A 16,051-nucleotide genomic window follows, 5' to 3' on the forward strand; every position below is an offset into this window, starting at 1 on the left:
TTTGTTCAAAGAGGTTGATTTATCTTTGTGCTAAAGAGCCCACGCAAGACCTCTGCAGTACTTCATAGTATTTTGAAGCTGGAACAGACCATTAGGATCATCTATTCTGATCTCATGCATAGTAGAGGCCAAAGAACCTCACCCAGCAATTTCAAGCCTATAACTTACAGCTGTAAGCTCACTCATTCTCTCAAGGTTAACATCACTAGCGTGCAGAGGGTCTGCAAAAAGGTCTATACAGCATTTAAATCTCACTTATGATCTATTTTGAAGACTGCTGAGAATTTATGAGATACAGGACACAGAGAAATTTACAGTGACTATGGGTACATGAGGTAACCCAGCAGGTGACTGCAAACCTTCCTAACTCATAATGACCTTTGGGGGAGAAAATCATCCAGTTCCTTAGGAAAATACAAAAGATAAAAATATACACACATACATATGTACGTATGTATGCATGTATTTGAAATCAGACACTATGTGAATACCACCTACCGAAACCTGAGAAATAAAAATTGTGCAGTTTTCATCTGAGCACTCACAAGAGTTCTGACAAAAAACGAGACTGTCCAGAGTACGACCTCCTGTTCAGGTGCAAGCTGTCAGTACATTTTCATGAGAATGCACTAAAGACAGTTATTCAGCAAGCTGGCTTTAAATCAAGACTGAATTTCACTCTGAATGATACTCTCTAGTTCAACCACAACATACCAGCTTCATGAAAGAATAATTGTACGAAATGCAATGATCTGTATTATGCAGGAAGTCAAAGCAGTAGATCGTGCTGGTCCCGAACAGCTTCAAAAATCTATGATCTGGTAATATGAATTTTCTTTCTCCACTATTAATCTTAATCCTCCATCTGTATTTTAGTGTTACTAAATGCAAGAGTACTGTGATATGGCCCCAACATCTCTAACTCCATTCTAGGAGTGAGTTACAGTAGTGCCACAGCAGCTGACCCCAGCAGGGGAAGGAGTACGGGCACAAGCTGCAGGAAAGCCTTTGCTGCCACCTAATGGGTTTTTCTTTCCTTCGAGAACTGCAAAAGTTGAGGGACAAAGACACTTGGAGGCACCCAGCTTACTGTGTACCCAAAACGAAAAAGAGCCAGCAGAACAAAAGCATGCTGCTTAATATAGCTGCTTTCCCCTCGCTGCACTGTGTTCTTTTTGCAGTCAAAATTCCAGCTAGGAAATAATAACAACCCCACATATTTGTTTCTTTCCACTTTGTAAGATTACAGACTATAGTCAGGGTGGTTTTTGGATAAATATAAAAGAACACAAATCTTTCATTACAAGTCATATTTTTCCAGATTTTGAAACAAGGCACATTTTCAAATTCTCATTTTTCAGACAGCTTCTTTGAAGAACAGCCTTCAGAACCAACCAGTGTATTCCAGCAACGGGCTCATCAGTGCTGGCTATAAATGTTGTAAGTAATTTTTACACTGTAATTACTGAAGCACAAAGGTAGGACAAAAAATTAATCCAACCCTCTCTTCTCAAAATTTTGGTATTGACTGAAGAGCATAATGCACAAATGTCATTTTTTTGTCTTCAGAAAAGCATTTCACAAGAACCCAACCAGCCCTTTTTGCTTCAAAAAATAAAATTACTTGAAGAAGAAATACTTAAAGTGTGACACCATTTACCTACCTACTTCAAGAAAACAACATTTCTTCCTCATGGTTAGTTGAAAGGTTAGATCCTATAAAACAACCCAGGAAGCAGAACATAATAGAGGACAAGCATAAGTTAAGATAAAAAAGAACATCTTTCCTAAAAGGATGAATCTTAAGCAAGGGATTTGAAGGAAAGAAAAATTAGTGTTTTGAGAAAGGGAATCTGAAACGTTTTATCTCACATACCCCAAAAATACAAGTTTACTTGAAACGACAGGAAAAGAACCCTCCCAAGAAGAAAGATGTAATTTTGGTGCCTACACTAAGTTTGTGCATGCCACTGATTAGTACCACAGACATTGGTGTAGCAACAAAGCAGACCAGTTAACATAGAGCTTCAGGCAGCTTCTGCCTGGGGTCAGAAAGAAACTTCCTCTGTGAACAGCTTGGTGTCATGAGGGAATTCTTGCAGCTTCACAGGAAGCATCTGGTAGCAGCTAGCACAGAAGGGTAACTCAATGGATCACTGGTCTCTCTTCGTTTTCTGCAGTACCTTCTCTCATAGCTAGAAAACATTTTTGTACAGCAAGCATCTGTGAAAAGCCATTTATCTCCAGGATGGACTTTGACATTCTACACTTACATTCTCCAACATGAAAAAAGAAAAAAAGTATCCTGCCACCCTTACTTGGAATTTACTCTAACCTAAAGACAAAGTAAATTCTGAGAGACTGAGGCACATTCGGGGATTTCAAATCCAGGAAAGATTGTTCCCTCATGTCCATAAAGAAGTAATGGATTGCTCAATTCTAATGCTATTCCTACACTACGTATAAAACTGTTTGCTATTTGCTTCACATGAGACCCTTCACAGATGTATGGGCTCACAAGGGAAAAACAAGGTCTGATTCCTCATGCAGGGTCCCTACAACAGAGGACACAGCTTTGTCCATTATAAGGCCACTATGAGGTGGAGAGCGACCTAACAAAACCACAATTCATATGCGAAGGAAGGTAGGATGTGCAAGAAAACATCTTGACACAGCTTATCTTCCCTGGACAAGAAGAGGATAGCAAGTCAAAGTTTAGTCCTGCTCATTTCCTCAGTCAGTGGACCTTCATGCTACCTCTTACTCAAGCACGTACACTATATACTATAGTACACTGGATATACTATAGCCTGTTCTCAGGACAACTACCTTATGTTTTGATTATTTTTATGAAGCACAATGATCTCTAACACCATGGGAACTAACAGAGCATGAGAATTTTAGAAGCACAGGTGTCAGCAGGTTCATTTCTGGATCCCAAAACAATCACATCATGGTCATTTCATGCACAAGAACTTTGCCAATGTTTGGATTCATGTTATATTATGCAGGAATCCCACATTTGACTTTTTAATTAAAAATAAACTAGGAAAAAGAAAAAGAACAAAGGAAACAAATTAACCAAACCATTTTGTGTTCAAACACAGCTACAGAGCCCATCCTTACACTGGAGTTTGCACCATTCCAAGTAGGAGAAGTTTTAGGTCAATGACAGTGAAACTTCCATGGAAAGGTCCCCTGCTCTCAGTAATGACCGAACTTATGATCTTCAATGCTGACTGTTTGTTATAGGCTGCTGCCATGTGTTTAGAAAGCCACTGGATGCAAGAATAGTGGATATTCCATAGAAACTCATGAACCAACTGTCTATGAAGAGGCTGCCAATAATTTCATAAAACTAGGCTGACCGCCGTGTCTATATTCTCTACACTCTTTCCTATGTCAACAAGGGTCAGCAATGTTTAGTGCAATTCCTGTTTAGCACCATTTTAAGAGAGCAGTGAGAGAAATCAAAGCGCTGTGGATAATCTCACAGAGCTAAATACACATTGAAAAAAGATTCTACATTACCAACTGCTGTTTGGCTAGTATTTAACAGGCATCATGACACAAGTGATGTCTCCAAGCAATCTGGAGAATAGAAAGCAATCAGTAAAGGGAGGACATTGCACATGTGAGATGCAGCGCAGCACACATGAAGAAAAGCGCAGAGACAGCTCTGAGGCAAGGGGAACAGAGAAATGGGATAAGCAGCCGGAATTGAGGTAAGCTCTGCTGGCAGAGAGAGCAGCTTATGCAACAGGGAACGAGCAGAGAAGCAGGAAAAGCCAGAGCTGTAAAGGGCTAACAATCTGGGGCAGATGCCAAAGAATCGTATCGCTAACACTCTGTAAGACCCACGGGCCTACCCTGTACATACTGGTGAGCAGAAAAATCCTTCGAAGTGTGGAGGAAGAGAGGAGGAATTCTCATGCAGACCCTGATATTGCTACAGGAGGATCACTGCTATGTAATACAGATGGCAAGCAGCCATGGGTAGCAGCTAACCGTGACATTTTAGGGCAAGTTTTTGAAGAAAAAGAAAAGCAGATAATTATTTTCCCCCCAGATAAGATTAGAGTTCAGGTGCAATAACTGCTTTCCACCCAGCTATTCCACCCAGCCCACTCCGGGGCCTCTACATCTCACAGTGGGATTGTGATGTGTGGTTGGAAGAAAGTCCCAGACATCAAGGAAGCATCTTGCTCTCTAATTGAAAACCTGTTCAACGAATTGGAAAACCCCCTCTCTGTTAATGCTTTAAAATGCTTTTCAGAAGTTTTATGTTAAGAAATTCTTACCATCTTGTCTGTAGTTAGCATACTCTTCAGCCCTCCCTATCATTTCCCATTTGTACTGGGAAATTCCTTCCAGTCCCACACAGCTTTGGCTCCAGCCCAGAGACAAAAGCAACAGCCCCTCTAAGGAGCAAGTTGCTGGGCTGGAAGCCTGGAGATGACCATGAGTTAGTCCTCTTCATTCCAGTATCTACAACTCTCCGTACTTCACAGTCCCATATTCTCGAAAAAGTTCTGCTGCTTTGCCCTGAGGAGTTAGATGAAAACTGCCATCCTCAGCAAGCTGACAGAATTCACATTTGGTAACTTTGAGCAGAGCTGGGAATGGATGCCTGTTTTGGATACGGCAGACCTAGACTGGGCCAGCATATTCACCTCATTATCGGCACATCAGTCAACACACGTGGCAGGTTAGACTAATTCCGAAAACAGAGGATAAGACTTATCCTTCAGGTGTTTCATATGATGCCCAGCAGTCCTTTCTAGCTCTATAGACCTACTTTAAGTAGTTTAAGTAAAGATGGTTCAGCAACTAAGAGAAGTTAAATTAGCAGTGCAAACAGCAGTTTCCCAGTGTGTGAAGGTGTTGGTATGGGGCTTGAAGTTCAATATTAGGAGCATTACATTGAGAGACACTGCCAAACAAGTACTGACTTAGTGAATTCTTTTTCCAATCACACTATTAAAGCTCAAACAATGGATTGAGGCTAAATTTAGGAAGATGCAAGTTACAATAGAACTTAGATGATTTTACTTGCATTATAACTGATTTCAAACAGCGTCACCTTCAAATTCACACATCTATTAGGACTCCAATCCAGCAAGGCATATAAGCATGTGTTTAAGCTTTAAAATATACAGACCACTCTGAAAGTTGGTGGGCGACTCAAGAATTTCAATGTGTCCTTTCCTTCAGTATTTTGCTAGGCTGGGCCACAGAACATCCAAGAGTATTTTGAGCGTGGGGAGGACATACTGAAACCAACCGTATACAGTCTGGTTTTCTGCTTACATGTTTTTTAATATAGTAACATTTTAAAATGTTTCTCTACCACAATGGTATTCTTGAAAGAAGAGACAAATACGACCTTTAGACAATGTCAATACCTAAAGATAATCAGCAGAAAGACTAAGATGGACATAAAACTTATCTTTCTTTTTAACTCATTAAATAAAATGAGCTTTTAAATTGGCTGTTTCCCTTTGACAGTCAGTGTGCTGAAACTAGTTTTCACCTCTAGATACAGATCCTTAATCCCTTACAGGATCTTTTAAAATTTTGTCTCTTTGCCAGCACATGCTCACAACACAACACCATGAAGACGATCAATGCTAAAAGTCTGCAGATTCTCAATGGACCAGGAGGTCTTAATTGACAATTTAACTTCATAGACATCAACAAAGTTATTTGAAAAATAAAAGGTTTTCAGGATCAGATGCGTGAAAATTATTCTTCACCTAAATTAACAGGAGTTAACAGAAACTGCCTTGTTTTGCTAGAGGTCGTACATGTTCGTAAATGAGCAATGCCTGACCTGAATATTTAACACTAGTAATTTATTTTCATAAATCTATACAGGTCTAGAACAAAATGGACGTAAATGTATTAGTGGACTAAGCAATAGAATCACTGATGAAACTAAGACTTGGTTAAGTGCAGTTTTGGCAATGAACCTTACAGTAGCCTAAGTATCTCACCCTTACGGCACACTGTGAACAGTGGATTCCTTAGAGGAAAGAGACTTGGGAATCACTGTGGTTAGAGCTAACTTAAGATTTATCTCTAGAGTGCAGCAGCAGTTAACAAGATGCTAGAAGGCACAAAAGAAAGGGGAGGTAGTACAAAGCTGGGAACAGATTCTGAGTGTTTATATCATTAGAGGCCTCACAGACATTTCAGACTGTTTTAATTCTACTGTGAAATATTTTCCTTTTGACTTCTTCATGTGAGGTACGTTATTATTTACAACTCCATAATAAAAGTCCATAGTTCCATATTATCTCTTACTAGGATTCCCAAAACATCTCACAGCATTAAATAAAGCTTAAATGGACAGGAATAATTTTAAATTTACTATTGTGGACTGCAAACAGATGTCAAGAGAACTATATGCGTAAGTAGAGATGAACGTGAATCTGCGTAGAAATATTGGGTATTAAATCTTTCCATTATTCATATGAAATGGGAAAGCATTGTTTTTATTAGTATTATTATTTGCAGAAAGTAGTAAAATGAACTTGTTCAAGGTCATGGAGAATTAGATTAATTGGTACATTCTGTCCTACATTTCAAAATGTGGGGCCATGTGGTGAGAGGCTATAAATCTTTAGATCTTCAAAGTAATCTGAATTGCAATTTATACCCATGAAACTGATTCCCTCACTTTTCCAGATTTCTCTGACCACTATTTATTGCAGAGCTACAATGTTTAATTATTTAATCGAACACTTTCTCCCCCATCAATTTCTCTAACAGTTGTTTATACTCCTCGGAATAGCTGTGTCCAGTGAGATTACTTTATCTTTCCAGAACAGAAAGTCAAAAGCTATAGGGGAAAATACCAAGTTAATAGGAAGTTCTGAGCACAATTAATGTGTAGGAGAAAAAAAAGAAAACCAAAGAACCCCAAACCTGAGAACTGTACCCAAACTAAAAGCCTCTGTTGTTATTGCCAGAAAGTAACGGGTAAGTTAACTATGGAGAGCAGAAGTGTTCATTTTTAAGAATATAATGAAGAGATGCACATAGGGCTCTTAGGACAGAATAAATGTACCTACAGCAGGACAGTAATGAACAGTAGGCACAGTAATCAATGGTAGCATCAGTACGTGCACTGGCTTGCAGCCATGCTGCCTTTACCCAGAAACAGATAGATTCCATTTAAGCAGGACTGAAGTGAGTCAGTGGGTAGACAGCAGCTTCCTAAAAGGAATTATGGTGCTGACAGAAAGGATAGTCTCAATTCAACAGGAAGCATTCTCCACATGAAATTACTGTTAAATGAAAATCCAGTGTTTGATTTACTTTCAAACATTATGTCAAAATGAAGGTGTGAAAGATATATTGTAATATTTATTCATGAGTAAGCAATTTAATTTGATGTCCCTGATGTCCAACTCAAAAACCTCTATCTGTCCTCTCTAATAAAGTTTTCTCAGTTGTTTCAGTCAGTTGGAGGAAATTTTATTTTTCTCTTTTGGATTATGATACAATGTTTCTATATAGCAGCCATTATTCACCCAAAAGAGTTTCATTTCAGTGGTGGCGAAGTAAGTAATCCCTGTAACCATTATTTACCTGCCGGAGTTGAGAGGCTTAGCCAGTGTTTGCCAAGCATCTGAGATGTCTGAAGAAAGGTTACAATAGGTCACAAGGTTACTATAAATCATGGAATATCCTGAGCCAATTCCTGCCCACAAGTCTGGTACCTCTTCCTATCGGCAGCCCCCTGGTTTCACAATCAAACGAGTTTTATTCCCTCTTTATTCTATGTAACACTACCACCGTCTGTTTACAAAGCTTAAATTCAAAATCATTCTGAGAAGATTTTATAGCTTCCATAACCAGTGTAAGAGTTCCTTGTTCTCTGGGTGGTTTAACTGGAGAGGACTTCAGGCTACTCAAGGGTCATGGCCAGATCAACAGACAGCTAAAGAGGCCAGTTTCTTTGCAATGCCTTTTTTAACGGAAATGGAAGTACTGCTTACTTCCTATCTTCTTCTGCCCCCTAGTGAGCTTTGATTTTCACTCCACCTGAACAATCGTGGCTGCTTTATAACTTAACATGCACACAGAAGTGCTGAACCACCAAACTCGTTTCTTTTTACATCCTTTAGAAGCATTCTTCGTATCATTCTCCACTAAACACGTCAGAAACCAAAGAGCCTTTTCTAGCCCTACAGTGCTAATATGCAGGAAATGATTTTTACTGAACAGGGAAACACCCACAAAATCGGCATTCCATAAAATCCCTTTAAACACGACAAAGAAAACTTATATTTGCTAATTTATATTTCTCTGCTTTACTAGAGCTCTGAAGTTAGAAAAATCACACACAGATTCTTTCACAAATCACTGTTTAGTTGTTTTAAAACAAAACCAAAAACTATGGCGTTTGCTGCCTAGAAAGCATCTCAAATACAGCATCAGAGCAAAACCACTGCCATACCTACGAAAGTAGGGAAAAGTGATTCAGTTAGATCTTTTGATCTAACTTACCATCAGGTACGTTTATGGGAAGTCCCTCCATGATACTGCATTAAACAGTAGCCAGTCCAGCCAACACTACTGTGTACTATTTAATAAACATGCTTACCAGTAAATGTTTTCAGGATTGGGCTTGTGGAGAATAGCAACTAAGAGAGGAAACAGACATCACTTACTGCGCTATTTTTGCCTGCCTTTTCAGTTATCTTCAGATGTAAATGTAACTTCTCTCATGCACTGGCTATGAAAATTTTTGGTACTATTCCCAAAAAACAGCGTTGTCCAATATGAAAGTCCAAAGGAACAAAATAAAAGTTAGATTTTGTAAAGGAAATTAAAACAAATTGTAAATGGGACAGGAATAAGAATGCAGAAACATATGCGCTAACACTGGCTCAAAATTAAACTAATATTTTGCCTCAGAACATGAAGGCAAAGTAGGATAGAGGAGTAACAATTCTAGAAGTAAAAATCGCCACATATGAGTTGGAGGCAAGAGCTGAACAGTTAACTATGGCAGATCAGATGGTGCTAATTTCAAAACACCAGAAGTATTTGTTTACCAAACGTATGTCATGCCACGGAAACCCTGTATCCTTCTTGATGGCATTGTATAATGAACTTAAGAACCTGAAGTCCAAGTAGAGTAGTCAGGGGAGTGAAAAACCAAACCTTATAAAAGTGAGGAGCTGCACTCATGTTTGTTCCATATACACATGTACATACATCTGCAAGGAGAAGTGTAGGAGTGAAGAAGACAACTATTTTAAGTAAAAAGCTAACACCGTAACACCAGAACAAAAAGGTATAAACTACAAATCCAAGTCTGGAATAGCTTTTCTGTAGAGCAATGGGATGGACTATGTTAAAAGGTGGTGCTTGATAAATCTATAACTATGATTCTACAGAAAAGTTGGCCCTGCTAAAATAAAATGAGTGTTATGGTCTAGGAGCTGTTTTCCAGTGACGTGATATAACTTCACTGTAACAACGACCATAAGTATTTCATGAAGAGTAATCTCCTCTCAGGACAGAATGCTCAATATGGTTCTTTTGGTTACTGAATGAAATGGACAAAATAATTTCAAGGTTGTAATTAAAGATTAATGTGTCAGAAGCAGGTGAGGAAGATAATAACATTTCCTAGCAGTATAATGCACAGAATTCCAGCTGCAGACCTGCACAGTGAAGTTAAGTTGCCTTTCACCCCTCCAAATAGGAATGCAACAGGGATTTCTATTGAAAGGTGAAATTAATCCAAGGCTTTTAACTTTCGTACCAATAACTAATTTCTGTGGATCATTCTGTGGTCTTGGGACTGAAAGAATTCAATACATTGAGTGTATTTTCATGTATTGCTTATGGCAAAGTAGGAGAGATGGTGACTGCAAAAGCAGAGGGGAAACAGAACTGGTTATACCAGTTTTACCTCAAAGGGAATCCCCAGCTGACTGTTCAGACAAGCTTTCCATTTCCTCTACCCCCACTAGAAATGGCATGTCAATTGTTTCTGACAGCAGTATGGATAAAAAGGTCAGAGGAGAGAAAACTATCACACTAGACAAAGAGAAAAGCATTCATCTTCATTGTACATAAACCTTAGCTTAATTGAGTGCAAGACTTATAATGAACAGCAAAACTTTTGTTTCAGAGGATTTTTCCTCTCCACTCATAATTAAAACTAACTGTTAGAGCTTTAAAGTTTTTTATTTTTTCCTAGTGAAAATGTTATCATAGATCTAAGAAGACAGAGAAATGGGATGCCTAATATTTGTCTTTGAAAAGTAGCTTTGCAGTGCACCTGTTATTGTGAAATAGCAATGACGAGACTGTTAGAAGTGATTACAGATTTAAGGTACCCCACTTTGCAAGTGTCCAAATTGAAGCACCGTAAAAGGGCCTGACTTGCAGCAGAGAAAGAGACAGCATTTAAAAAAACTGCACCCCCAACAGGCGTCTCAAGCTTTGTACTCAAAATCATTAGCATTATTTTAATATGTCTTGCCCTAAACATCAAATAAAACACACAAGGAAGCAGTATTAGAATGAAAAGTCATTTTATTCACCCACTTAAGAGGCCTTCTCCATCTCATTCGGCAACATTAAAGTTTTTACAAAGCTGTAGGGTAACAACCACTGGAACACAGTCAGTCTTGGGTGTTAAAAAAGCTGCGACAATGTTTGCCTGGGATTTACATTTTCACTGAATTTATCATTTAAGACAATGAAGTGACTGCAACGAAAACACCCTGATCTAGCCAGAAGAGCTACAGTTCCTACAATGAAGACAGATATTGACAGTAACTAAGTCAAAATGTATAGGCTTAGGACTCATCTGTCAGATTCAGGATGCAATACAAGAGAGAATATACTTACTGAAGCTTTCCACAAGGTCAAGGGCAATGTGAGTAGCAATATCCATTCCAGTATTTATGTAAGACTGGCAGTTTTTCAGAGATGAAAGACAGGAATCCACACAGTTGAATGAGATTCTTGCACCGCCTGGCATCTTGAAATGCTTACTCTAGAAATAACAGATACAACATTTTGAATGCAGTTTACACCCAAAGAATTTGGGAGAGAAAACAGAAGTAGAGGTAGCTAACCATAAAGCACTGCCAACAGAACCACTGAAACATCAGAGAGCAGGGATGAAATCTTAGCTCCCAAGATGTCAGTAATTTCAGTGGAACTGCAATTCACCAGAGGTTTTTAATGCACCTTCTATGCAATATTAAGCAAAACTACACCACAAAAAGCAGCTTGCAGTTTTCATCTGCTCATTCCTATTGCTAAACCGCAATGAGGTTCAAACTCAATGATTATGTTTGCTTGGAAATTATGGCTCTATTACAGATCCAAAGAAGCCCACATGCCCAAACACTTGTCTGTGTTTTCTAGGCATATTATCAATTAGGCTAGAAAGAAATACGACTTCTCACATCCAGTTCAGCCTCACCAACTACAACCCTGTTTCAACAGCTAGCCCTTGGAAAAAAATGATCTCATAAAGGGGAACTGTTCCAAGAATGTATTTAACAGTAAATCATCTAGCATAATTTTTAAATAAAAGCTCACCTTAGAAACGGTGCCTAATTCCCCCAAAGATGTCACAAATTTTTAGCACCAACATTCCATTAGCACAGAATAATGTCGCACAGGAATCATGTTTATCTACTTTACCACCATCTTCCTTTCCCATACAGATGCACAACCTACAGCTTTGCAAGGTTTAACTGCTTCTCCTCTGTCATTAATACAAACTCCAAGTGGGTTTGCTTACACTGTGCCTATGCACACTGTTCACATCAGTTGGTTTCTTCTCAAAAATTCCAACTTCTGCTCTTCCTTCTTCATGCTTTTCCATAACTTGCTCGAACATGTAGCTATTATAAGAAACATGAACCTGGTGTGCAGAATTTTATACTTTTAAGTTGCAGGAGATAAGAAAAATTCTGCTCAGCTTTAGATACACAGTTGTTCACCAAAAAAACCCATAGAAGTCTCGGACAGACAGAAATACTGCATTAGTCCATGTAAAAAGTAACTGGTATGTTCAAGGATATACTGAGATCATATTGGGGGAGGGAGAGAATGGAATCCACAGCCAAATTTGGGGTATACCAGAAGTTTTATCTGAATCATACACAAAATAACAAGGGGACAAGTTGTTCTACCAACAATAGCCTTTGACAGGCTATAATCCAACAGAAATCTGGAAAATATCTAAATAGAAAGCACAAAGCTTTGCCCAAGCTTTGCATACCTAAGGCTGTATCTCCCTCTGCTACTTTTCCTGGGATTCCAGAACTACATCTTGTGCTCATCCTAACCTGAACAATGTCGCCACATTCCTCGTGAATATCCTGCAGACTATGAGACCTGAATACCTGCTGTCACGCTCTCTTCTCTCCTAATGTTTTCTTTCATATCTGTTTTCTTTTTTTCCATTTAAAAAATGTGCTTGGCCACTCAAGACTATCTTTTATGACACCATTTTTAGGTCATGTGCTTTCAACATTTTAACAACAGTTCAAGTTCATCACTTGAACTTCTGAATTACATACAAATTGCCTTGCTCTCTATCCCCTTCTAAAGGTGCATCGTGCCACAGAGGAGCCACTGGTCTTCAACGACAGCTCCAGTTATGTCAGCTCATGCTCTCCCCACCAAAAGACAGTGATTGCTCTCTTTAGAAATCTTTAGAGGCTACCAAACTAACAACAGAAGACAAGGAAAAAGTTCGTTACAGAACTCCTTGAAAGTAAAGGAAAAGGATGCTCTTAAAGATTTAATAACCAATGCTTTCAGCTCTTACATTAAACTTTTTTTTTAAACATCTGTTCGCTATCTTAGCAAGACTGTTTGTATAGAACCTCTGTGATCCAAATATACACTATTAAATAGTCACATAAAATCATGTTAGCAGCTTTATGTTTCTGGGCTCATTTAGTGTATCAAAGTTAACAGTGAGAACCTAATTCCCTTCTTGAACTTGGTAAATCTCACTCACTGAGAAAGCCTGCTGTTCTTTTGGAAATTTCACAGATACACACTGTGAAAGGCAGGAATCTGAAAAAAACAACAGTGAAGAGTTAAAAAGGCTTCTTCAGTCTCTTGACATTTGTGGAAGCACTGAGCAAACTCCGCAGGAACAGAAGTTATTGTTTACAATATTAAATCACACTATTGCATTGGCAGTTTCATCTCAATTTGTCTTTTGGAAAGTAATTAAAGTACTCCTGGACAAATTTTCCTTTTTTTTTTTTTTAAATAAAAGATTATTTTTCTTAGAAACTGTTTGTGCTCCCAAGCAAAGATTTCACTCTTGAATTTTCTAAGTGAATTCTTCAACTTCAGCTTGCAGCTGTCCATTACGCCTTCAGAGGAAAAGCCACATTCCTCACTGGAATTGGTTTCACAGCAGTGTTTTTAAGGCACTCTTTCTTGACAGGAAGGTCTTCAATAGGTGCAATCAATGAAGCACTTAAAATTTGCAACTCTGACCCCTCAACCCCCTCACTTCTGGAAAACACAACCAGTAAAATCAGAGTTGAAAAGGAGATCAAGGGAGACTACCGAGGCAGGTTTTTTTCTGTCAACAATAAGTGATCAAATGGTCCAGACAGGATTACCAAGCAGCAAACTTAAGTTACAGTTTCTGTTCTGCCACTTATTTTAAACATTTAAGCAAATTACCCAATTTCTCTATGCTTCAACATCCCAAACTATGAAGCAGAGATATGAAAAAAAAAGAGTTACTTCTGTAACACAAGAGCTATAGGTGACAAGTGCTCACTGGCTACCAGGATTAGTGTCTACCTCCTGGATTCGCTCGGTGACTATCTGGCGAAGGGAGACGTTACTTCCCTGCCACGAAGGCCGGGAGCAGAGCCCACCGGGCAGGCAGCTCCGCTCTGCCAGCCCTCCGCCGTACTCCCCTGCCCCGTCCACGACGAGCCAGGGCAGCCGGCCCGGCTCACCCTGCCCCTTGCCAGTCAGCACGGCGGGCAACGGCCTCACATCCCCTCCCCGCTCCCTCGGCCGGGAGAGCGGGGCCGCGCACCCCCCCAGCACCCTCCCCAGAGGGGAAGGCGGCGGCGGAGGCTGCCGCTCTCACCGGCGGCTACTGCTCACCTGGTCCCGGCCCCCGAGGCCCGGAGGCGGCCCCCGCACCGACCCTCTCGGCGGCAGGAGCAGGCGGGCGAGCGGAGCCCGGGGTAGGCGGTCCAGGCGGGCGGCGGAACCGCCTCATCAGCCGGCGCCTCTCCACATGACGGCGCCGTCATGTGACGGGAGAGCCCGGCCGCGCTGCTCGGAGGGCCGCCGCCACCTCCTTCCCTGCCTCCTGCTGCCTGCGGGAGCGGAGCACCCTCCTTGCCACCGCCACTCACCGCACCGCCGGCGGCGGAGGGTGAGCGGGGAGGCCGCTGGCAGAGGGGACGCGGCGGGAGCGGGGAGCGGAGGGGGGGGGGCCGCGGCCGCTGCCGCCCTGAGGCGGTTGGTCTCGCGCCGCGGCGGTTACCCCGAGGCGGGGTTCAAACCGTGAGGGGAGAGCGTTGGCGGGAGGGAGGCGGGACCGTTCAAAGGGCCCGGGGACCGGCGCTGGTGGGGAGCGGGGGATGTGGTTTAAAGCCCGGTCCGGCTGCTGTGGGGTCCGGGGCCCGCGCTGGGAGCTTGCCGCGGCGGTAGGAACGCCCTGCCTCTCCCCCGAGGGGAAGGTCGGACTCCTGGTTCTCGTTTGGGGGTAGAAGAGGCACTGTCATCTTAAATTTATCTCAGTGGTTTGGAAGGTTATTGGTGAAAAGTAAAGTCAGCTCATAACGTCCCATAAATATTTCTAAACATAAAAGCTTATTTTTAGCAGTGCTGCGCTCTGTATCTTGCAGGAAATATGTCAATAAATAAAACCATGAGCAGGAAATGCAGCCACAGCACAGAAGCTAACCCTTCAGCAATAAATAAAGGAACGGAGCTGTGTTGTTTCCATTTGCTATAAAAGTTTTCCTTGTTGCTAGAGCCTATTACAATCGCTTTAGTTGTATTTTTAAAGTGGCTATTATAAACACATCTTTTAACATGTTTTTGCTTTCCTTGCTGCCATCTCCGTGTCTGGTTTCAATTGCTTCACTGTTTGTGATCGTTGAGTCAAACACAGGGTATGTGCTGAAGATGGATTCAGTGCATTTTATTCATTTTACAAAGCTGTGGATAATTTAGATTTCATAAACTGAAAGATTTGAGAGCATACTTAAAAATCCACATAGATTAAATGATCAAAAATATGTATACGAACCACGCTGAATGTGTCTGGTTTTGTTTTTACAGGTTATTAATGGAGCAACTAGTTTTCTCATCAGACTTTCTTCTTCAAATAACCTAAAGACTAACGATCAGAATCTGACTGCAGGACTTCTGCTGCTCTGTCACGTCCAGCTCCACAATGGTTGATTTTCTAGCTGAAAACAATCTTTGTGGTCAGGCAATTCTTCGGATTGTCTCCTGTGGAAATGCCATTATTGCAGAACTTCTGAGACTTTCCGAATTTATTCCTGGTGTTTTCAGGCTAAAGGACAAGGGTGATCAACAGAAGTACGGGGATATCATATTTGATTTCAGTTATTTTAAGGTAAATCCTTTTATTGTTAAACTTCTTCTTAAAGCATTGCTGTCCTGCGTGAGGATGCTCAGGTTGTGAAACAGCCATTCCTGACTATTGTGTTTATTACTAGCATTCTTCAGAGTTGACTGTCATGACTTCCTACTTGCTTAGTTTTTACCAAAAATTCACCAAATGAAGATAGCAACTGGGATATGCTCGCTTGCTAGCGTTCTGCTTCTGGGCTGTCTTGTATTTTATATACTTCTGATCATACTCAGCCTCATCTTACTCATTTCAGTGCGCAGAAACAGTCTAGGGAAGGTTCTGTGCTTAGGCCCCTAGGCAGAATATAACTGGTACCTGCCCTGAGAGTATCAGGGCAAGAGGGAGGAGGCAATTTTAAGTGCATCCATACAAGAGCAGTTCCAGCTGCGCATTTCAAAA

At 40.7% G+C, this 16,051-nt stretch overlaps 2 protein-coding genes across 7 annotated transcripts in view; one reads left to right on the forward strand and one right to left on the reverse strand.

Annotated features, from left to right (window-relative positions):
* NSMCE2 (NSE2 SUMO ligase component of SMC5/6 complex) overlaps positions 1-14,390 on the reverse strand; it is a 138,389-nt gene extending 123,999 nt beyond the window's left edge. Inside the window, exons 1-3 of one of the 3 annotated variants that reach the window (XM_087746164.1) lie at positions 14,143-14,390; positions 13,019-13,077; positions 10,882-11,029 (exon numbers count right to left, since the gene is read on the reverse strand). In XM_087746164.1, coding sequence (XP_087602290.1) covers positions 10,882-11,029; positions 13,019-13,077; positions 14,143-14,260 — 325 coding nt within the window. In that variant the 5' untranslated portion in view covers positions 14,261-14,390. The remainder of the gene's footprint in view (positions 1-10,881; positions 11,030-13,018; positions 13,078-14,142) is intronic. The other 2 variants (XM_087746154.1, XM_087746174.1) reach the window with 2 other exon arrangements.
* The window catches only part of WASHC5 (WASH complex subunit 5), a 38,273-nt gene continuing 36,509 nt past the window's right edge, over positions 14,288-16,051 (forward strand). For all 4 annotated transcript variants that reach the window (XR_015701908.1, XR_015701909.1, XM_087746115.1 and 1 more), the window contains exons 1-2: positions 14,288-14,419; positions 15,334-15,634. Coding sequence is in view for 2 of the 4 variants with exons in the window: in XM_087746115.1 (XP_087602241.1) it covers positions 15,449-15,634 (186 nt within the window). In the remaining 2 variants the exon portion in view is untranslated. The remainder of the gene's footprint in view (positions 14,420-15,333; positions 15,635-16,051) is intronic.

The sequence above is a fragment of the Nipponia nippon genome, unplaced genomic scaffold, assembly GCF_047370975.1.
Source record: "Nipponia nippon isolate SJK-2023a ecotype South Korea unplaced genomic scaffold, ASM4737097v1 scaffold_1, whole genome shotgun sequence".
NCBI classification, from domain to species: domain Eukaryota; kingdom Metazoa; phylum Chordata; class Aves; order Pelecaniformes; family Threskiornithidae; genus Nipponia; species Nipponia nippon.